Raw genomic sequence first — 23,967 nt, 5'->3', positions numbered from 1 at the left:
CATCGAGCCTGCAGCAACCCTCCAAAGAACATCCCACCCAGAGCCGGCCCTTACCAAAACACTAAGCCCGCATTTCCCATGGCCAATCTATCCAACCTGCATCAACTGGAGCACCCAGAGGAAACCCATGCAGACATGAGGAAAATGTGCAAGCTCCACACCTGGGTATCTGGCATTATGAGGCAACAATGCTAACCACTGAGCCACCACAAGTGGGCCCTCTTCATTGATTTCCTATTATTCTTCCTTAAACAGCCAAAATAATGGTACTATTGGAAACAAAGAAATAAGAGGCAGAAAATAATAAAAGTTGACAGGAAATGCTCACAGATGCAACACTGTTAATAAATGGGGGTTAGTTTCGTAACCTTGCCCCGAAGGAAAATTGATTTTTTAAAGCCCAATGACTAAAGAAGGAAGACTGTTGTATAGGACTCCTGCTTCCTTCAACTTGCTCATTGATTTGTTGGATTTTGGGGAGGGCGTGGGCATGACATGCGGTGAGTGTGGGCTGGGTGGTGGCGGGGATGTGGGCGATGAATACAGTTGGGACAAACTGGAAGATGAACCTGGTCTCTTGCCTAGTTTTCCTGGGACAAGGCTGCCCAGTGGAACCTGACATTACAGCTTTCCCATCTATTCCACTAACTAAAGACTAGAGGCTGATTTTTCATTACTGTGAAAACTTGCACCAGGTGATCAAAGGGAAATTCTGGGGCCTCAACTTTACATTTATCAGGCCATTGCTACTGTTCGCCTGTTTTCCCAGTTTGGGTAGTGGGTTGCGACCTGGCACATGCTTCAAATGACAATAGTGCTGCTATTTAAATTGTGTGTTCCGAATACAAGTGCCCCTTAAGTTACTATTTTCATTGGGGTGGGCGGGTTCTTGAAGATTTTGAGAAGCACACCAGATAAGCCAGTTTATGAACACTGGCAGGAGCCTGTAACGGAGACAGGATATTTTCAACAAACAAGTTTAAAAGTTCTTGCCAACATTAATTGCCAGAATTCGTTTTAAATGTTAAAGATGTCATTTATGCAGTAATGTAGTATGTGGCCTTCCATTCAGCTGGTTTTGTTGAAACAGTTGTGATACTCCTATAAGGTATAGGGAATGTTTATACAGCTGCAAAAGAAGCGGTTATCTTGTTAAAAGATTTCAGCACCTTTTACATTTCTTACCTTACTTTTGAATGTTTTTTCAAACACCTGTTTATTGCCTTTCTCCAGCAGTCCAAGCTTGCCTCTCTTATCTTTTAGATATCTAAAAAAACTTTTATAATTTTCTTTTATATTACCAGTTAGTTTACTCTTACATTTCATCATCTCCCCCTCACTGTTTCTGGCTTCCCACCACATTTCTTCACGACATTGCTTGCTTTTTCTTTTGGTTTTGTGCTGTCCCTGACTGCCTTTGTCAGCCATGGTCTCAGCACTGATCCCTGTGGAACACCACCGGTCGCAGATCACCAACCTGAAAATGACCCCCTTATCCCACTCACTGTTTCCTGCCCATAAGCCAATTCTCTTTCCATTCTAATGCATGACGTCCAACTTCATGGGATCTTATCTTATGACTTAACCTTTTGTAAGGTACCTTGTTGAACGCTTTCTGGAAGTCCAAGCACAACACATCTATTGGTTTCCCTCTATCCATTCAGGTTGGGACTTCTTTGAAAATCTCCAATAATTCAGACAAATGTAATTTCCCTTTCATGAAGTTGTGCTGACTCTGCTTGATTAGATTATGATTTCCCAAATGTTCTGCTATAACCTCCTTAATAATTGATTCCAGTACTTCTCTAACAATCCTGACTGTTTTTCTATGAAATAGCAAAGCCTTATTAGTCACCTCACCTATGTGCATTCTCCATTGCTGCAACTTCTGCCAAGGCAGCTAGACTGAAGAATGCTGGGATTGCAGAGGTTGCTTGTACTTCTGGAGAAATGCTGCATGCCTGTTCAGTTTCTGAATGACTATAGTTGACTCCACCAACAGAAGGGTCTGTCTTTAGTGGCTGCTTTTTCTTTTCTTGCTTACATTGTATCTTCTCCTTTGATAGATCTGCAAAAAGTGAAATGCAATGACGGCTTAGGCAATTTGTAAAGAGAGAAAAGCCAAAAACTGTTGATTCACTTAAAAACAAACTACTTTCATTGTTTTAGTTAGTAATTCCATTCTATACATCCATCTTTGACAGAGGGATATTGACTAACCTGGAGGTGTCTTCAAATTATTGCATAACCAACCAACTGCAGAAGGTTTTTGGTTTGTTCATGACCTTTTCTGTTAGGCAACTACCTCACTTTTCATGATTCCCTATACATGAGAGATCTGGAACCCAGATAGGTTTCTGCTACTATTTTGCTCTTTGTCCAGGATGGAGAAATATCTACCAAAAATACATTGTGGCACTGTCTTAGAGTTTCTAAGTACGGCCAGAGGATAGCACACTAATGCTGTAGCTTAACAAAAAAGAAATCGGTATACATTGGAAATCAGAGAAACAAACAGAAATTGCGAGAAAGCTCAGCAGGTCTGTGCAGAGAAATCAGAGTTAATGTTTCGGGTCCAGGAACCTTTCTTCATAAGGGCTCCTCTCAGGGTCACTGGACTCGAAACATTAACTCTGATTTCTCTGAACAGAAGCTGCCAGACCTGCTAAGCTTTCCAGCAATTCTTGTTTTTGTTTCTGTAGCTTACCAATCCTACTTACTAAGGTTATTTATATAGAATTCTGCAGTTTGGGTTCAACTTAAGCATTTTACTTCTGACCTTTTTGAGAGACTTACTCAGCAATTTTTAACTTAAACAGGTTCTACTTAAACATTTTGAGAAATAAGTGCATTTATCTGGCTTGTGAACATGTTTAAAAACTCACCATCTAGGAGCAAAGAACTGCTCAGGTTAATGTGTAAGCACAAGTAGTGCAGAGGGCATAATGCAGAATTGGTAATCCAGAAGTCTGAATCTAATAATCTGTGGACTGTCAGATTGTTGAAAATATCCAAAACCTCATGACGATCCTTCAGGATGGGAACCTGTCATTGCTATTCAATGGCATACCCGGAGTCATATCTCTTGCGTTATTGGCAAGTAACACAGATTAAGAAGAGTGGATTCAGTTTATGTGAAAACTCAGATTTATTCAATGGCTCAGGCTACAACTTGCAGTCACTAACAACAATACATGCAACTCACTTTTGCCAGACTGCATATGGTAGTTGGTCATGTGTTTCATCCTGGTCCCTGACTCGTCAGCATATCCAGCACTTAAAGCAATAACAAAAGATTCCGTCCTCAACCCCACCATTAAAGGATAGAGTGACATGTATTAAGAATGAAAGTGTACATACATTTGAGTAGTTGCAATGCTATTTACACAAAAAATAACTAAAAAAACTGAAGTGCTTTACAGTCAGTTTAACTTATAAGTAGCTTGACAACTCTCTGGATGGTGTAAGCGTCCAGACAATTAGACTTCACACATGGGTGTTCTCAACTTGTGAATGAGGTGAAATTTTGCCGGTTGTTTGCTGTCATGTCTGTCTATCTTCCTCACCTTCATTGTCCAAGCTTATTTTTGCATGCATTTTGTGCACAATTGGAATATTTTAGAGATCCAAGTTCTGTCTTTCTTTATGGTGCCCATTCGATGCTGTGACTTTATATGATCGAGGCTTAGTGCACACTTTGGGAACCTCTCTGGATATCCCTTGTGTAATGCTGAACACTTGTCAAACTTATGATTAGGCATGTGGATCATGTGCCATCTTTACTTTCTCGTTTTGTGAAAAGTTTTCACTCTGTGTCTCCAAGAACCTGGGACAGGATATGGCTTGAAAGGTTTATCCTAACCTGGTTTCCAAACAGGATCTCCCATATCCAAAAGGCAGAATGCAGTAACAAACCCTACACTTCGTAATTAGTGCTTAGAGAATGTGAACCATTCATTCAGCGAGACTACTGGTTCTGAGATAATGGGATGAGGCTGGTTTACACCCCATAGGGTTTACAACCCTATCGCATACATGATCCTGAAAAGTCTGCCTTTACAATGTAGCACATTGTCAGATATGATCTCTTCAGGGGTAGTGGTCAACATGAACACTGCACTCATTTTGTCTGCAATGGATATGCTTGAAATGTCTTTTAATTGACAACTGCAAATTTAGAAAAATAGCTGGGAACTAGGAGAAAATCATCACTATCTACAGTGAATAAATTAGTTTTAGGTTGAAGGTTCTTCCACACTAACTGGTCCATCTTGCTGATAACATCATGTATCTGGTTTATACTTTCGCAGGTCTCTGGCCAACTCCCTATTGTTGCTGCTACAATGATACGCATGGTTTTTCTGTGGCCATGTCTTAGCGTAGCCTCTATTTATATTTTTGGAAGCATATTTCTTGCACTGGCAGATCCAGTGTTCTTTGGCATTGCATAATTTGTAAAGATCTTGGAATGCAGGACTGTGGCTGCAACAGATTGCACACTGTCCAACTCGTCTCTGCACCCGCTGATAAAATGGTCAATTGATTCTCTTGCCTTAAAGAGGACCTCTAGGAGTAGAGAATTGTTTTCAGCTTTTATATTTATGTGCCCACACAGCTCAGTGTCTCAGAAAACAGTGAGGTGATCATACCTCAGTGTGCAGTAAAATGTGGAAATGGCAAAGTGCTTTCTGATTTATTGTGGTCTTCCTCAAGCTTTGCTACACCAGCAGCTCACTGACAGACATGACATTTGAGTATGTGAAAGAAACGAATATGTAGTGCTCACTTACTACTTTACTAAACATATGAGAGAAAAGTAGGGCTTTGCACATTCAGACGTCAGTGAATTTTTAATGGCATGCTAAGCTTTAATTACTGTTGGACAAACTGGAAATCTAGGTTCACAATATGGAGTCCCATTCTTTCAAACTTTAATTATTCCACACAAGCTGAGGTTACCTTGAAGGACTCTCCTTCTCAATGTAACTTCTCCCCTCCCCTGAGATGTAGAGATCCTCAGATTAAACCATCAGCAGTCATCTCTTGCGTATGAGAACATAGCTCTATGGTCTGGTAGAACTATGAAGCTTTATCTTCATTGTCAGAGAACTTAAAAATAAACCGTTGAACTTTTATTTTTTCATTTCCTCCCCAGTCCCATTTTTCCTCTAGTTTATTTTGTTTTCTGTTCGTGACGTAATATTAAATTCAATTGTCTCATTTATATTTCCTGGCTTACAGTCGGTTTGCATCAAGAAGGATTGTTCTACCTGATTGGTCTGCTTTGTTAACCTTATTCACAGGCCACAAATCCCCAGTAAAGGACTTGGCACGGGAAATGATATCTAAGAGAACTGTCACTCAAAAACTCACGAAGTCTGTATGCAGTTATTAAATTGTGAATGGTCAACGCTACTCCTACACAACGGATTACAAGATCTAGCCATTTTCCACTTACCCCCTGCAGGTGACAAGCGCCCGTCAGCTGTTCGGATTAAGTGCGTTATTTTTGTTTTTCTGGCCTTGCGCTTCTGGCTACCAACGAGGGGTTCTTGTGTCACAGCTGTTAGTGGGCTGCTTGGAACCGATGAAGCATGGTCAGACTTCTCCACATGTTCCTCGATGTTCAAATCTTGTGGTACTATGGCTGAAATGTAAGAAACAATTAAGACAAAATCTACCACTCTAACAGTATCCATTCACATAAGAGACTTCAGTCAGCTTGTTTGCAGAATACTGCTATTTATTGACCCAACTTCTGTAGCCCAGATATACATACAGTGGTTAAGTTTCCTTCTTTGATGCAAGTCTGTCTTTTGATATTTATTTATGGAGCACTCTGAACCACTTTTAACGTGCTCTATACCACTAATAAGTTTTATTTGGGTGGCCATGATGAGATACTCGCCCTGTTGTAACCACCTCACTAGTAAATCCCTGGACGACCCTCTTGGCCTACTACTAACCCTATCCTGTAGGAGAAATCAACACTTAGGTTTTCATTGCTGGATACCAGAGGAGCAGATTTTGATCTACAGTTTTTGGGACTCAAAAGCTGCCAGTCTCTGTTTGATTGGCAGTTACTACTGTCCTGGGACACTGTTGTCAAGGCTTATGATAGGCTCATAAACATAGTTATGCTCTGCTTGCTCTTAATAAGCTGTGTGGCACATGATGGATCTTGTTTACTTGAAGGTGGACGTGAAGAGTTAATCAAAATGGGAAATGTGCACAGAGTGTCTACAGTTGAATAAATGGCTTGATCTGAAAGGTAAACATGAAGTTCATGTTAAAAGAAAATTCACTGAGGTAACATGGTGTGAGGCTGGATGAACACAGCAGGCCAAGCAGCATCAGGGGAGCAGGAAAGCTTGATGTTTTGGGTCAGGACCCTTTTTCAGAAATGATGAAAAAAAGGAGATGTCCTTTGCAGGTCTGGGAGAGGGAGGCTCTGAGCTGGGGTAGGCGTAATTGCAATATTTGGAGACGCCGGCACATTGCAGCGAGTGTGTATTTCAGGAGTCGCAGCAAAAAACGCTTCTGTAGGAGATCAACTTTCTGATTGTAGCGGTGATTGTGGTTGGGGCCAAATTTGGAAGGTTTAAATGTAGACTTTAGTCCATTGGCGATTATCCGGTTCCGTAGGCAGGTACTGGGAAATGAAATGTGGCTGTAGTACCTGGTTTGCTTTAAGACGTGGTCAAGCAGTTTCAAGGCCGAAGAAAGTACAACAGTGTTGCAGTGGGAGACGGATGAACTGAGGTTTTTTTGGAGGGAGGAGGATAGCTTCTTTAAGGAAGGCATCCTTAGATGAGGTTTCGCAGCAGGGTTAAAATTGTTAGAGATAGTAGGAACTGCCGGTGCTGGAAAAGCTGAGATAACCCTTCTCCAGAAGCGTCCCGACCCGAAACGTCAAGCTTTCCTGCTGGCCTGATGCTGCTTGGCCTGCTGTGTTCATCCAGCCTTACACCATGTTATCTCAGATTCTCCAGCATCGGCAGTTCCTACTATCTCAGTTAATTGACTAACTGTCTTTCAAGTGCAACCTCATTATCCAATTCCCTCACTATTAAACAGAGATGTCAGAAACTTGCAGACTTTTTTTTCCTAGGTTCCAGCAAATTGTTAATCCTTCTAAGTAAATCCTTATAACACAAATACATGCCAGAAATAAAGGATTATAACAACCCTGAAATCTATAAATGACAGAGGAAGCCAACGATATTCTGTACAACATCGGTGACATCATTGATGACTGAAAGCACAACTTGCTGGATGATTAGAGCTCACCTTGGTCTTAGCACTTACAGCATCAAATTTAAAGACAAAGGCAATATCATATTAGCTATAAAAACTTAATGTAATATGTAGTGTTTGAAGTACATTCCAAATTTCACCAACATATAGGAAGAAATGTGGTTACTTTTATACTTCCGGCTTTATTCGATGACTGTGACTGAGTTGTTGAATGATTCAACAAAGTGTGATTCAAAGATTTGCCATATATTTTACGGTAAGTTAACTATGTGCTTACTGGATTAATTAGAATATTAGAAATTGTTAAATGACTGTTTTAATTGGATGCTGAGACATTTCTGAGAATGTAAGATTTGAGTCTTTTAAAAACACCATATCTGTTTTCGGAGCAGAGGCTGCACGTTTACATTTTAGCCATAATGAGGTAACCAAAGGATTTTAAGTAGCAAATATTTTATTAATAGGTCACTGAAATTGGAGAAACCTCAAACTAAATTTCAACTAATTTTATCTAGTCTGGTCTATTTAATTCACACAGGGGAGGTACTATAATCCTTATTTGCAATACCTAGACACTTGGCAAGGTCTATTAATGTCAAGAGAGTTTTATTGTAAGAATATCACTGCAGTAATCCATTTACTAGCCTTTACACCTGGAAGTTAGTTTAAACTCTTTCACAGTTAGTTAAATTTATGATTACGGTAATCTAAAAAGATTAACTGGATATTATTAACATGGATTTAATTATATTCCAACAGGCCACCATGCCACAAGATTCAACCCAACAGTCTCACTGGGGCACTTAGGCCATTATATACAAATTTACATGCATGCGTGACATCCTCTGGGAACAATTAAGGCATTTTATGTGATTTCTGTCCATGCTTCATTATGTGAACATCTGCAGTTATAGCTCTTACACAGAAGCTAGATCATACCGTAACAATGAAAGAGTTTAAGAGCTGAGGCCTCCTCTTCCCTTACCCCCAGTCTACATCAAGAAACATTAGTTCCACCATGTAGCAAAAATGAACCTTTATTAGTACCTTTATCAGTTAAATGATGTGTTCCCTTTTGGTGTTTACACTTGCTGACTATTTTCTGAGATGGAGATGATCCTAAAAAATATAAATAAAAATATATATATAAAAAAAGAAAATGCTGGCTTTCACCAAATGGGCTCCTAATTCCAACAGAATAATGGTAATTCCATAATCTGTTCTTGCTAATGGAAAATTAAAATACAGCTATGTCTCGCTCAATTTAACTCAATGCTTCAGTGTTGATACACTGGTCAATTTCAGAGGAGTGTACATCTGCTGGAGGAATTGGGGGAGATGATAGTGATAGCAGTAATAGCTGTTGTCAGATGTAAACATACTCATATATTTAACTTAGGATAAGTCAGAAAATGCAAAAAAACCAAGTGTTTTGACTACATCCACTGCCAGAGAAGAAAATCTGGCACTGTCGGTACCTAAGTACTAAGTTCATATACGTTCTTGTTCCTGTGTGGACACAAATGAACCAATTTTGTACAACATTGCACTCCAAACGTTTCAACAAAAACAAACTTTTCTGTTATGTATTAAGTTCTCCTACCTGAACTCACAAATATGTGAAAAGTCACAAAGTGTTGAGCAACAATGTTGTTCATCACTGGACAAAAGACAAATAATCCATTGAGAACAGTAATAGGACACTCCATCACAGTCACACAAAAGAAAACACTTTGATTTCAGCTATAAGGCTGCTAATATTTTCCATCTGAACCAGATGAAAACACACTATGCGCTGGCAAATTGAAATAAAGTACAGCTCATTCATTTTGAGTCTGATTTCAAGTTGCCACAAATTCAAGTTTATTACATTTCAGTCAGCACATACATGGACACAAATGTTACTTTTGACCTTGCAAGAAATTTGCTAGTAATGTTTGAGGTTTTCCAATACTCTGTTTTGAATGGTACCTTACTTCATTTTCACCCTTCCCTCCCTGTAGAATAGTTGACATTCCTCGTAGCTAGTTGACACTGTAAATTACTGTCAACCCTCAAGTACTACACTTTTCACCTCCAAAACTACAATCATCAAATACCTTCTCCAAAAATCCCTCTCACTGTGCTTGAAGTCTTTTGCTTTATCTTTAATTTCAGCTCACTTATGTATTTGCCAATCGTATTTTTACCAAAAGCCAAATGTTTGAACTCCAATTACATTTCTATCCCTGTCATAGTATAGAAACAACACAAATCAATGTCAAAAATAATATCCTTATGGCTTTGATGACAGTGTGATGAGATCCCATCTCCTTCTTGCCAACCCTTTGTGGAGTCTTTGGCATAATCATCCAAACCATTCTCCTTCGAAACCTTTACTTCATTATTGAGCTCAATGATAATGTCTTTTGTTACATCCTTATCTATCATATCAAAGTCAGAATATTTTCACCGATAGCTTTGATTCTATTCTTCACATCTCCTCAATCCATGAATCTCCTCTCAACTACACTGGCATATTAACCTCTAAAGGCAATGGAGTTAACATCCATATAGTTATGACACCTATCTCTGTCCTTCCAGCCCCTCTCAATCCCAAACTGCTTCTGTCTTATTAGATCCTGTTTCTGTTCCTGTTGAATATCAGGAAGGCCGAAAGCATCATCTGTAAACATTATCCAATCAACCTACTGACAGATGTTATTACACACCTATGGAACAGGAGCGACTTCAACTGTCTCCGGGCTCTGAGAGAGGAACACAATTGTGCCACAGGAACCCCAAGCCATCATCTTTCTTTTTATAACCAGAAGTGCTGTTATATACAACTGAACTACTTTTTGACATCACCAAATTACTCATGATATTTTTATTAGCAACCACCAGTAATTCACCCATGTTTCTAATTGAATAAAAAATGTAATGGAAAGCAAAGGTGAAAGGGAAGCAGGGAGAAGGGGAGGGGTTAAACCAAAATGGAGTTGGAGCAGAAGCTATCATCTTTGACCCACATCTCAAATCCCAAACACCTATCATTAATGTTAATCACACTTCCTGACAGTTTTTGATTCAGACTTGCTTGGGATCTCAGAATTCAAATCACACCCTCTGCTGATCTTCCAACCTCATAATCTATTCATGACAAAGACTGTTGACTTTGACCTCCATAAGCTCACCCATCTCCACCGCTGCCCCGAAAACCCTCGTCTTTATCACTGCCATCGCCTTTGGCACAAGGAATTAACTTCTCTCCTGGGTGGACTCCAACACCCATGATCTGTAAACATCATTCAAAACTGTGCTGCTTTTCTCTTGTCCCGCATCACACCTACTCACCCATCTCTTCAGCCTAATGTGAACGATCACGTCTTCTGTTTTGTAAAAGCTGTGTTTGGGATTGCCTGTCTACATTCCTACAACTCCCTTCCCAAATTTAAAACCATTGTTAAAACATGCCTTTTTGACTAAATCTTTGGATATTGCTGCAAGTCTCTTTTTTTGGGTAGGCAAATATTTGTGTCCAAGTACATCACTGTAGAATACATCAGGGCTCTCTATGTTGAAAGGTGTGAGAAGAAAACAAATTGCTTTTGTAGTTTTTTTCTTTGAAAAGGTGCAGTTTCCAGAAAGTAACCAAAATGTCTAATTGTTGGATATAAATGCAAAAGTGTTGTGGAAGCTGGAAATATGAAATAAAAATAAAATATGCTATAAATACTCAGCAGGTCAGGCAGCATGAGTAGAGAGTTTATTATTCAGATTGGTGACTTGTTAGTATAGACCTTATCTATTGTCTATTCAAGAAAGAGATGGATAGAGCTCTTAAAGATAGTGGAATCAAGGGTTATGGGGATAAGGCAGGAACAGGATACTGACTGTGGATGATCAGCCATGATCATAATGAATGGTGGTGCTGGCTCGAAGGGCTGAATGGCCTACTCCAGCACCTATTGTCTACTTAAAATGTCAATTCTGATTCTCCCCCTGCAGATGTTGCCTGACCTGCTAAGCATGTCAAACAATTTGACAAAACAAGTAACCTGAAATCAAAGTGGCTTTGGCATCAAATAGATGGCACATTCACTTCTATACAATTAAAACTAAAATATATCTAGACTGCTTTATGTTCCCCAGTCCTACCTTTATCACTTTTTTGTTGATCAGTGGATCCACTCCTATTCTTTTTCTTTTTTCTTGTCACTGTTGTGTTCTTGCGGTCAAACGTTACTGGACTGTATTGTGGAAGGCTGTTGAATTTCTTTGCAAACTCCTGCTCTAGATTCCCCAACCTAGAAAGAAGACAAGAAAGTTCTCAAGTACATTATTTCCACGCAAGAACAACACAAAAATTGCTAGTAAAACCCAATATGGAGCTTTGAAGAAGGGTCACTGGGCCGAAATGTTAATATTGATTCCTCTCCACAGACGCTGCCAGACCAACTGAGGTTTTCCAGCAATTTCTGTTCCAATTCTGATTTCCAATATCCATGGGTCTTTTGGTTTTACATTATTTCCACAGACTTGATCAGCCACAGATTTTCAAGACTTTTCCTACAGTTCCAAATAGACAAGATAAACTGCTTTTTTGGAGGGAACATTCAGCACAGAGCAATTGTGGAAAACAGCGCATGGGAAACAGTGTGCGATAGTTGGAAATTTGGTGCAAATAGGAATTCAGGGCCGGGAGAAAGGAGGTGTTTGCTGCTTTTTGCCTCTGATGTAGTGGTTTGTGTAAGTTTGCAATAGTTTAAAAAAATTATATAAATATATAAATAATCTGGAATAAGATATGGCAGAACGGGCTGTGGGCCTGGATATTATGTGGGAATTTGTGAGCACAGAGGTCAGCCTTGGGCACATCTAAAGTAGGTATTTCCATTTGGTTCTCTGGGGCTCCGAGTAATGGAGCTGGAGTATAGAGTGGAGAACTTGACTCAGGAGCAGTACCTGGACAGTTTGCTCCAAACACTGTTGGTTTACCCAAACCAAATAGATTACAGCAGTTCAAAGTAGCATCTCACTAACCAGGGGTGAATAATAATTGCCCATAATGCCGATGAATACCAGGAATGACTTAAAAAAAGACTTTGGTCAACTCTCTGGAGACATGCGGGTTTATGAGGGATTTGGAATGGCTGACAGTGTACAATGTAAGAGAATAAGATAACCCAGTCAAAAAAACAATGAGTTTATAACAAGTATAAATGCTACCTGTGAGATAAGCATAAAGATTTTCAGAAGGATAGCCAAAATGCAGACATGGCCGGTCAGAACAGGCGACTATCCACATAGGCAAGGAAAACAAGTGCAATAGATATTTGTCAAGGGTTCATTATTGTAGAGACAGTGTGTTCAAGAGCCTGTGCCAGGGTGAGTAGTCTCTATAGAAATAATTGAAAGGATAATGGCAGGAAGGGGATGGATCCAATCATTGTGATCCATACTGGGATCAACTCAGACAGAAAAGTAAGCACGGGATCCTGTTCAGAAAGTACCAGGAACTAGAGGAGCTAAATTAAAAGATCTGGTTATAATATGGATCATTTCCAGTGTCATCTGCAAGTTGGCGCAAACAAATTAGAGAGGTGACCATGTGACTAGGAAAACAATTCCATATGGGACATCGATGCCGGAAATGAGACATAAAGGAACTATTCTATTAGATTAGGCTCGAGCTGAGAGAAGCTGGTATCAGTATCCAGCCATAAAGGTTAAATAGAGTGATGAAAGAATTTTGAACTAGTGAATGGACGGATTGGGAGGCAAGAAGATTCAAATAGAGAAAGTAGTAGCAATAATGGTTCAACAAAACGTGACAGAGATTAGAAACTATGCTCTAGGCAATAAAAGTAAAGGGAAAAGTTCAAGATATAATATGATTAAACTAGGAAAGAGAAATAAGAAACATGCTTAAAGGTAAGAGTTTAAGAACAGATGAGGGTGTGTAATCCAAATAGGTGTCCTTCACAAAAAACATGGAGAAATAAGAAACAGACTGAATGAAATACAGTTGCAAATTCAACTTGGAGTGTATGACATCATAGCCATTTTTAAAGACATGGCTATAAATGCGGTCAGGACTGGAAGCTAAACATACCAGGGTGCATGGTCAGTAGAAAAGTAAGGTGCATTCTAGAAGGGAAGCAGCAGTGATTAAGGGCTTGTACAATGAGAGGTTATGAGAGATAGTCAGGCAATGGAAACTTTATGGGTAGAGGTAATCAAAAAGGTTTTAAGAATGTTGAAGGAGTTGCATATAAGTCCCTCCTGGTCATTGCTGTAAAGTGGTAGATTACATAAATGCAGGAATTAACCAAACATGCATCAATTATGGAGTGATTTTAATAGTTACTGGTTCAGAGGCATGCCATACTAGATTCAGTATGGAATTGTAAACCAGATTTAGTTAATACTGCATGAACACTTAGGTGTAATCATAATATTGTGGAAGAAACACCAAACAGATTGATTTAACAATACAAATGGCCATCAATGACTAAAAAGGTGGACGACAACAAAGAACCAAAAGAAAAACCACACAAAAATGCAAAAAACAAGAGAACAAATGTGAAACAACAAAGGGTAAGAAAACAGATAGAAAAGACTACAAATTGGAATTATGAAAATAAACTTGTGAGGATTATCAAAATCAACACACTTTTACAATTATATTAAGAAAAGTGAACTTCCACCAGAACACACTTTATAAAATCTCATGATTCAGTTATGGTTTACCAATATCAGTGGATATGTATTAAAATGGATAGTGCTAATACACAAAATAGAAGAAAGTTAGAAATACAGTGTTATTGTCAGAAGTGAGAAACTTAATAAAACCACAGGCAGAATTTTCTCCTCAATAAATAAATGCTAAATATTGTACAGTTGGAAGTCACACCACATCAGGTTTTAAAACGTAAGGTTTATTTGAAATCACAAGCTTTCATAGCACTGCTCCTTCTTCGGATTACTCAGTTATGGAAGGCAAAAACAACTTGTGCAACACTTTTCAAAATTATCTTGATGGCAAGATGATCTAAAAAAAACCTTTAACAGCTGACATTTTATTCATTTGCAAAAAAAAATTGCATTGTACGAGGCTGTCAGTCACAGTTATAAGCAAGTATCACAAAGAGATTCATGGTGTCAACGATATATTCTTATTTCCAAGATTCACTGTAAATCAGAAATCAGTGATAACTCTATTTTATAATGTTACAACTTGCAAGTCAGACACAAAAGACTGCTTGCCATACAAATCCATCAGCTAAACATGAATGGAGACAGGCTGCCAGGTTAACTCTCTAACATGAGTAGAGAGAAAGCAGAGAAAGAAATTGACTACTTACCCAAGAGCAGATTCATCTTTCTGTTTCAACTTCTTCAACTTCTTGGTTCCACTTGTCCCAATATTCGAGAATGACCAATCTTCCTCCTTCCAACATCCCTCATGGTCAGATGAACCCCCTTTTCCTGAAGCTTTCTTACCTAAAAGAAATGCAAACCCATTCTTATGTCATTCAGTAAATACACCAGGGAGTGCATCGATATTCCACCATAGCAAACCATCACTCCTTCAAAACCCAATACTTATTCCCAACATTGATCCGGCTTATGTCCTTTCAATATAAACTCTCCAAGGTTTTCTTTGTAAGCAATTGCTTCGATAGAGATGGAAATAATGTTATTAAAATAGAGGTTTAAACTGCCATTATTCCAATTTATTTGAGAATTCATTTGCAAACCTTTTAAGCCATGCAATAAAGGAATAATATTAGCTACATCTTCTGCCTTGCACTTTTGAACTACATAGATTCATCAGCTATGGTCTGAGATCTACAGTTCTCCATTCAGGAAGACTAACCAGCGCTGCAACCATTGGCCATGTTACACACAATAACTGTCTGCCAGCTGCCAGATCAGCAAAACACTAGGAACCGGTAGACAAAATGTTCCTATTAGGTGAATCTTGCCTCTTTCATTCAGCTATAAAGGTGAGCATTAAAGTCAGTACATCTTTGCCTTCAGTGACTTCTTTGGTAACCTCTGGGTCACTGATATCAGCAAAGTAGATAGTTAAAATTTATTCAGGGCACTCCGTATGTTTGAAAGCAGTCACCTGCTGATAAAAAGGGCAGGATCAACAGGGTCAGTTCCAAAAACGTCAGATTACAGCAAGTATTACTGGAGATAAAAATTTAGATTTTAGATCCTACCTCTGCAATTTGGGGACAAACGTTACCTGGGAAATATCTTGGGTGGCTCTTGTGATCTTTAAAACTTTACTTATTCATGGGATGCGAGTATACGATAGGACAAGGCTACCATCAACTTCTTCAACTTCCTGGTTCCACCTTGTACTTGAGATGGTCTCAGTGAACCACCTTCATAAACTGTTGCAGCTTGTATGGTAAAGGTACTCCCGCAGTGCCATTAGGAAAGGGGGTTCCAGGATTTTGACCCAATGAGTAACAAAATATTCATAAATGACCTTATGGAGGTTTACAAAGTCACAAGGAGCACGGATAGGGTGACTAGCCAAGCCTTCTACCCAGGGTAAGGGAGTACAAAACCAGGCAGCAGACATTTAAAATGAAATGGGAAAGATTTAAAAGAGACCTAAGGGGCAACTTTTTCACACAAAGGGTGGTGATGTGTGTATAGAATGAGCTGCTAGAGGAATTGGGGAGGCTGATACAATTACAGCATTTACAAGTCCTCTGGAGGGGTATGTGAATAGAAAGGGTTTAGAGGTATATGGGTCAAATGCTGGCAAATGGGACTAGGTTTATATAGGATATCTGGTCAGCATGGATGAATCGGACCAAACAGTCTGTTTCCATGCTGTATATCTCTATGATTCTAAGTTAGTTTGGTGTACGGCTTTGAAGAAAATTTAAAGGTGCTGATATTTGCATGTGCTGCTGACCTTGCCGTTCCAGTTGAGGGGGGTTTTGGAGTTGAAACAAAACCAAAACTTGCTGAAGAAACTCAGCAGGTCTGGCAGCATCTGTGGGAAGAAAGCAGAGTTAACGTTTTGAGTCCAATGGCTCTTCATCAAAGGATTCGGATTTGGTAGGTGCAGTCAAAGGAGCCTTGCTGAGTCGCTAGAAGGCATCTTACAGGTGGTACACACTGAAACCATGATGTGCGTATGGAGGAGGGAGCAAATATTTACATGATAGATGGGATGCCAATCACACAGGTTGCTTTGTGGTCCATGTTACTGAGATTCATATATATTGCTGGTGCTGCACTCTAAATGTTTAAGAGTCAAGCAATTTGTGATTTGTCACAAAGCTGGGATGCACAAACTGGCTGAGTAAATAGAGATAAATTGTGCCTGTGATAGCTTTTGCTCATGGCTGACTGTTTCAGCAAGTTAGGATATCTTGGTTCTTTGTCAGCTGGGATCATATTCATCTTATTAAATCATTGAAATTTCACTATAGCATTTTATGTCTTTAAGCAACAGTATTATTTTGTATTTCTATCGTTACTTTAACATAGTAAAGGGTGACAAAGTCAATCAGAGGACTATATTAAAAAATAGATACATAATCATCAACAAAGAGATGTAAAGAGGTAAGAACGTAAGAAATAGGAACAGAGTTAGCCCTTTGAGGTTGCTTTGCTGTTCAACATGGTTGATCTGCTACGTCAACCTCAAGTACCACATCATTTCCACATCTCTTGACTCCCTAAGCATAGAAAAAAAAATATCAATATATAGCCTAAATAAATCATGCAAATAAAATTCTCCTCATCCCTGCCCTAAGTGGCCAATGTGTTCTCAGACCGTAGTTTCTAGTTTTTGACTTGCCAGCCAAAGAACATATCCTCCTAGCATGAAGTACCCTAATAATTTTCTATGTTTCAATGATGATTAATTTCTCAGCCTAATTAATATGATTTAGCAGGACAATCCTCTCATCCCAGAAATCATTCAGGGTGAAACCTTGTTGCACTGCCTCAGAGGCAGATATATCTTAGTTAAGATGCCCAAAGCTGTACATAATACTACTGTTGCAGTCTCATCAAAGTCCTACACAATTAAATATAAACTTTACGTACCTAATATTCCACTCCCTTTGTAATAAAGGCTAATATGTACTTTCTCAATTGATTGCATGCCTGATATGATGTAATTGGGATCATGGAGACCTAGCTCCAGGGTATCCCAGGATGGGAACTCAACATCCAGGGTTATTCAATTTTCAGGAAAGATGGATGGAAAAGGAAAGTGAGATGGGGTACCGTTGCTGGTTAGAGGAGGAGATTAGCACAATATTAAGGTAGGACATTAATCTGGATAACGTGGAATCAGCATGGGTAGAGTTGCTGGGCACCAAAGAGAAAAAGATGTTAGTGGGAGTTGTGCGCAGACCACCAAATAGTAGTTATGAGGTTGGGGATTGTATCAAACAGGAAATTAGAGATATATATGCTGTAAGGGGATAGCAGTTATTACGGATGGCTTCAATCTACATATTGATTGGACTATCCAAACTAATAGCAATGTGTTGGAGAAAGATTTCATGGGATGTAGGAGGGATGGTTTCCTTGACCAATATGTTGAGGAACCAACCAGGTAGGAAGCCATCCTAGACTCAGTGATAACAAGGTGTTGCGCTGAATGAACACAGCAGGCCAAGCAGTATCAGAGGAGCAGGAAAGCTGACATTTTGGGTCTGGGCCCTTCAGAAATGGGGGAGAAGAAGGGGATTCTGAAATAAAGAGAGAGGGCGAGGTGGATGGAAGATAGATAAAGGAGCAGGTAGGTGGGAGAAAAGACGGACAGGTCAGGGAGGCGGGGTGGAAGCCAGTAAAGGTGAGTGTAGTTGGAGAGTTAGGATGGGAATTGGTCAGTCAAGGGAAGATGGACAGATCAAGGAGGCGGAGACAAGCTAGGCTGGTTTTGGGTTGCAGTCAGGGGTGGGGAGATTTTTAAGCTTGTGAAGTCCACACTGATACCATCGGGCAGCAGGGTTCCCAAGAAAAATAGGTGGTGCTGTTCATGCAACCTTTGGGTGGCATTGTTGTGGCACTGCAGGAGGCCCAGGATGGACATGTCATCCAAGGAGTAGGAGGGGGAGTTGAAGTGATTCACTACTGGGAGGTGAGGACATTTGTTGTGAACTGAGCGTAGGTGTTTCACATAGCGGTCTCCAAACCTCCGCTTGTGTTCCACGATGTGGAGGCGGCAGATTGGGAACAGCGGATACAGTATACCACATTAAACAGATGTTCGCCTGCACATTTGCCAATGTGGAAAGTCTTCTTAGGGCCTGGGATGGGGGTGAGGGGGGAGGTGTAGCAGCAGGTCTAGGACCTCTTGTGGTTGCAGGGAAAAGTGCTGGCGTAGGTGGGTCTAGTGCGGAGTGTGGGGCGGACAAGGGAGTCACAGAGAGAGTGGTCCCTCTGGAAAGCAGATAAGGGTGGGGTAGGAAAAATGTACTTGGTAGTGGGTTCAGATTGCAGGAAGCAGAAGTGGCAGAGGATGATGCTTTGAATCAGGAGGTTGGCGGGGTGGTACAAGAGGACGAGAGCAATTCTGTTTTTGTTGTTATTGCAGGGAGGGGAGTGAGGGAAGAATTGCAGAAAACACGAGGGGGTGATTTCTACCACTTTGGAGGTAAAGTTGCGGTCCTTGAAAAATGAGGACATTTGGGATGTCCGGGAGTGGAATGCCTCATCTCGGGAGCAGATGCAGCAAAGGCGAAGGGATTGGGAATAAGGGATGGCATTTTTGCAGGAAAGTGGGTGGGAGGAGGTGTAGTTGTGGGAGTCGGTCGGCTTGAAACAGATGTCGGTTTCCAGGTTGTTGCCGGAGATAGAAACAGAGAGAGGTATCAGAGATGGTCCAGGTGAACTTAAGGTTGAGGTGCAAGGTGTTAGTAAAGTGGATGAACTGTTCTAGCTCCTTGTGGGAGCACCATGTGGCACTGATACAGTCATTGATATAAAGGAGGAAGACATGAGGGATAGGGCCAGTGTAGCTTCAGAACAGGGATTGTTCCACGTATCCTATAGAGAGGCAGGCATAGCTTGGGTCCATGAGGGTACCTATGGCCACCCACTTTGTCTGTAGGAAATGGGAGGAATTGAAGGTGAAGTTGTTAAGGGTGAGGAGGAGTTCAGCTAAGCGGACAAGGGTGTCAATGGAGGGTGCTGGTTGAGCCTGTGGGACAGGAAGAAGCAGAGGGCCTTTAAGCCTTAAAGACTGGGCGTCAACGGTGAAGATGAGGTGTTGAGGACCAGGGAATCGGAAGTTTTGGAGATGGTGGAGGGCGTGGGTGGTGTCATGGACACAGGTGGGGATCCTAGGCTCAGTACTGGCTTATGACAGAAAATTAATTAGCAACATTGTGGTGAGAGATCCTTTGGGGAAGATTGACTATAATATGTCAGAATTCTCCATTAAGATCGAGTGACAGTCAAATCCGAGACTTGGAAAGCTAGGTTTGATGGTATGAGGCATGCAATGGCTAGGATAATCTGACGCAGGATACTTAAAAGGTTGCTGTAAAACAGGACCAAAAACTAGAAAAGCTCAGCAGAGTCTGGTAACATCTGCAAAGAAAAAAATCAGAGTTAATATTTTCGGTCTGGTGATCCTTCCTCAGGACACATGGAACGCCTGAGGCTCTGAGGAAAGGTCACCAGACCTGAAATCTTAACTGATTTTTCTTTACAGGTCCTGCCAGACCTGCTGAGATTTTCCAGCAGCTTCTATTTTTGTTCTATAGTTAAGGAGCTGATGGTGGCAATGGCAGATAGTTAAAGAACACATGGATGAATTTCAATGATTGTACATCACTGTCTGGCTTAAGAGTCATCCAGGGAAGGTGGCTCAAGCATGGCTAACAAGGGAAAGCAGGGATAGTGTTAAAGCCAAACAGAAAGCACACACTTTGGCCACACAAAGCAGCAGACCTGACGACTGGGTGAACTTTAAAATTCAGCTGAGGATGACGAAAGGGTTTAAATTGGGAGGGGAAAACAGAATATGAAAGTAAGTTTGTGGAAAACATAAAAACTGACTGCTGGAGCTTCTGTAGATATGTGAACAGAAAAAGACTGTTCTTCTCCTCTATCCATATTCGGTCCGCCTCCCCTTCGCTCCCTTTTTATTTCAGAATCCTCTCCCCAACCCCCTCTCTGATGAAGGGTCTAGGCCTGAAACCTCAGCTTTTGTGCTCCTGAGATGCCACTTGGCCTGCTGTGTTCAATCAGCTCCACACTTTGTTATCTTGGGTTCTCCGGCATCTGCAGTTCCCATTATCTCTGGCGAAAACAAATGTAGGTCCCTTGCAGTTAGAATCAGGTGAATTCATAATGGACAGCAAAGAGGTGGCAGACCAGTTGAACGAATACTTTAGATGTGTCTTCAGTAAGAAGGACACAAATAACCTTCAGGAGAGAGGGTGAAGCATGAGGAGGAAGTGAAGAAAATCCTTATTAGTCAGGAAGTGGCATTTCGGAAATTGATGGGATTAAAACCCAATAAGTCTGCAGGGCCCAACACTTTTTGCATCCCTCTTAAGGAAGTGGCCCTAGAAATAGTAGATGCACTGCTGATCATTTTCCAGCATTCTGTAGACTCTGGAAGAGCTCCAATGGACTGGAGATTAGCTAATGGAAACCTCTCCCACTTGTTAAAAAGGGAGGGGGAGAGTACATGGGAAATTACAGGTTAATTAGCCTGACATTGGTAGTGCAGGAAACACTGCAGTCAATCATCAAGGACGGAATAACTGAGCGTTCGGAAAGCAGTAACAGAATCGTTCCTAGTCAGCATGGTTTCACTGAAGGAAAACCATGATTGACCAATCTTCTGGAATATTTTGAAGATGTGACCAGTAGAGTGGGCAAGGATGAATCAGTAAATGTTGTGTATCTGGACTTTCAAAAAGCTTTTAACAAGGTTCCAAACAAGAGATTAGTAAGGAAAATTAAAGCTCATTGTATCGGAGGTAACATTCTGATATGGATAGAGAGCTGGTTGGCAGATGGGGGAAGGGGGGGAGCAGGGAGTTTCAATAAATGAAGACACAGAGGAAGCAGTGAATATCCACATTTCCTAGATTCTCATCATTTAATGAGGAGTCCACTTTCCAGTTGTCCAACCAGGTAGGCCAAGAGGAGTACTGGGCACGTTAGAAGACCAAACCTACCGAACAGACCTGCGCTGCCGATGGCAAGGCCTAAACAACATTACGAAATTCAAAATGAAACAGGCAAGATAGTATACAAAGATACATCACTCCCTAACACGCTCATTACTTTCTATGCTCAGTTTGAGAAGAATGCTGGCAGCACATTGGCACCTTCCTTGATAACCACAGACACACCAGTTGCCTCAGTCACCGCTGCAGACATCAGATCGGTTTTCCTGGGACACAACCCAAGGAAAGCGACAGGTCGAGACAGTGTCACCGGCCGAGCATTCAGATCCTGTGTGGATCAACTGGCAGAGGTTTTCATCAACATCTTCAATCACTCCCTCCTACAAGCCAAAGACCCAACTGCTTAAAGCAAACCACCATCATCCCTGAACCTAAGAAAAAACATGCAGCATGCCCTAATAACTACCTCCCAACAGCTCTAACCTCTATGATCATGAAGTGCTTCGAGAGTCTAGTCATGGCCCACATCAACTCCAGTCTCCCTGCCTGCCTCAATCCCCTACATAACAGGTTCACAAAGGATGCCATATCTCTAGCCCTGCACTCATCCCTGGAACATCTGGTCAACAAGGACACCTATGTCAGACTCCTGCTCTTTGATTACTGCTCCGCCTTCAACACCATTACTGCCTCCAGACTGATCTGAAAACTGAGACACCTTGGTCTCAGCTCTGCCCTCTGAAACTGGATCCTCAGCTTCCTGACGCATAGGGCAGAATCAGTGAGGAGGGGTAAGGACTGCACCTTGCTCCACAATAACACTCAACATTGGAGCCCCCCAAGGATGCATCCTCAGCCCCCTACTGTACTCCCTGGAAACCAAAACTGTGTTGCCAAATTCCAAACAAACATTATCTACACATTCGTTGACGACACCGTTGTAGCAGAACAGATACGTAACAATGACCAGTCAAAATACGCAAGGGAGATAGAAGGCTCGGTTACATGGTGCGATGAGAACAACAACTCTCTCAAAGTCAGCAAAATTAAAAAAACTGATCGTTGACTTCAGAAAGAAAGGAGGAGAACACATTCACTACTCTTTCAACAGAACTGACGGTGAGAGGGCAGAGAGTGTCAAGTTCTCAAAGTGATAATAACTGATAACCTGTCCTGGATTTCCCATGTAGATGCGACAGTCAAGAAGACATATCGATGTCTCCTCTTCCTTAGGCGGTTCATGAAATTTAGCATGTCCATAAGGTCCCTCACCAACTTCTACAGATGCACCACTGAAAGCATACCATCTGGGTACATAATGGCCTGGTATGGCAACTGCTCTGTCCAGGGCTGTAAGAAATCACAAAGTGGAGTACACAGCCCAGGCTATCACAACCTTCCATCCTTGGACTCTATTTACCTGGCTTACTGCTGTGGGAAGGCTGCCAACATCAAAGTCCCATTGCTCCCCGGTAATGGTCTCCTATAACCCCAACAGTCAGACAGAAGATACAGAAGCCTGAACACATGCACCAACAGGTTCTGGAATAGCTTCTTCCCAGCTATGATTAGGCTGATGAATGGACTCTCTAGACTGACATAATACTGATCTTGTTAACATAGATCTTGCCTAGCACATGCCCTTTGCGATGTAACCCGTTTACCTCTGCTGAAGTATTTTTACAACTAGTGATCTGTGCATCCTTGCTTACAATGATTTACCTGTACTGCTTGTAAACAAAGCTTTTCACTGTGATCCAGTACACGTGACAATAAATCAACCAACCCAAGTGGCTGAGTGCACATTTCTTTATAGAATGTGCCATTTGCCACATTCCTATCCATTTAGTGAACATATTTTTATACCTGTGCAACCTCCTTAGATTCTTCTCAATATTAAATTTCTCTTGGACTCATCACAGTCAGAATTCCCTTGTAAGTCAGGTTGCTCCTGTAGCTACAACCTGCCAAATCAAATTTGACCAAAAATCAAACAATCTAAGGATGCTGTAAATCAGGAACAAGAACAGAAGTTGCTGGAAAAGCTCAGCAGGTCTGGCAGCATCTGTGAAGAAAAAGTCAGAGTTAACGTTTCAGGTCCAGTGATCCTGAGGAATGATTGCGAAACATTAACTCTGACTCTTTCTTCACAGATGCTGCCAGACCTGCTGAGCTTTTCCAGCAATTTCTGTTTTAGACTCATTCATTCCTACTCTGCAGGATCACCAGAAGTTTGATCAACGGGGCAATTTTGAAGGACCGTAGTAAATAAGATTTTAAAAAAAGGTAGAGGTCAACAGGTTTGGGGAGGCAGTTCCAGGGGTTAGGATATCAATGATTGAAGGAAGTGTCAAAGTTGAAGCAAAAGAGATTAAATATGGAATAAGAGATATCTCAGAGCATTGTAGGAGCTGGAGGAGATTTCGGAGGTAGAGAAAGGTGAAAAACTGAAGCAGATAACAAAGTTTAAAATTTAAAATTGAGACATTGCTTGAAGGCTGCCAACGTAGGTCATTAAGCAAGTAATTCAAGGTAGAACACAGGCAACAGAGATTTCGATGATTAAAAAGGTCAGAATTTG

At 40.9% G+C, this 23,967-nt stretch overlaps 1 protein-coding gene across 3 annotated transcripts in view; it reads right to left on the bottom strand.

Moving 5' to 3' along the window:
- Positions 1-23,967, bottom strand: part of LOC125456993 (HMG box transcription factor BBX) — a 204,915-nt gene that overhangs the window by 9,889 nt on the left and 171,059 nt on the right. For 2 of the 3 annotated variants that reach the window (XM_048540663.2, XM_059650266.1), the window contains 5 exons: positions 14,607-14,745; positions 11,398-11,546; positions 8,305-8,376; positions 5,459-5,647; positions 1,861-2,068 (listed from right to left, as the gene is read on the bottom strand). In XM_048540663.2, coding sequence (XP_048396620.1) covers positions 1,861-2,068; positions 5,459-5,647; positions 8,305-8,376; positions 11,398-11,546; positions 14,607-14,745 — 757 coding nt within the window. The remainder of the gene's footprint in view (positions 1-1,860; positions 2,069-5,458; positions 5,648-8,304; positions 8,377-11,397; positions 11,547-14,606; positions 14,746-23,967) is intronic. The other variant, XM_048540664.2, reaches the window with a different exon arrangement.

Source organism: Stegostoma tigrinum, chromosome 12 (assembly GCF_030684315.1).
Source record: "Stegostoma tigrinum isolate sSteTig4 chromosome 12, sSteTig4.hap1, whole genome shotgun sequence".
NCBI classification, from domain to species: Eukaryota; Metazoa; Chordata; class Chondrichthyes; order Orectolobiformes; family Stegostomatidae; genus Stegostoma; species Stegostoma tigrinum.
This window is presented reverse-complemented; position numbering and strand designations above follow the sequence as displayed.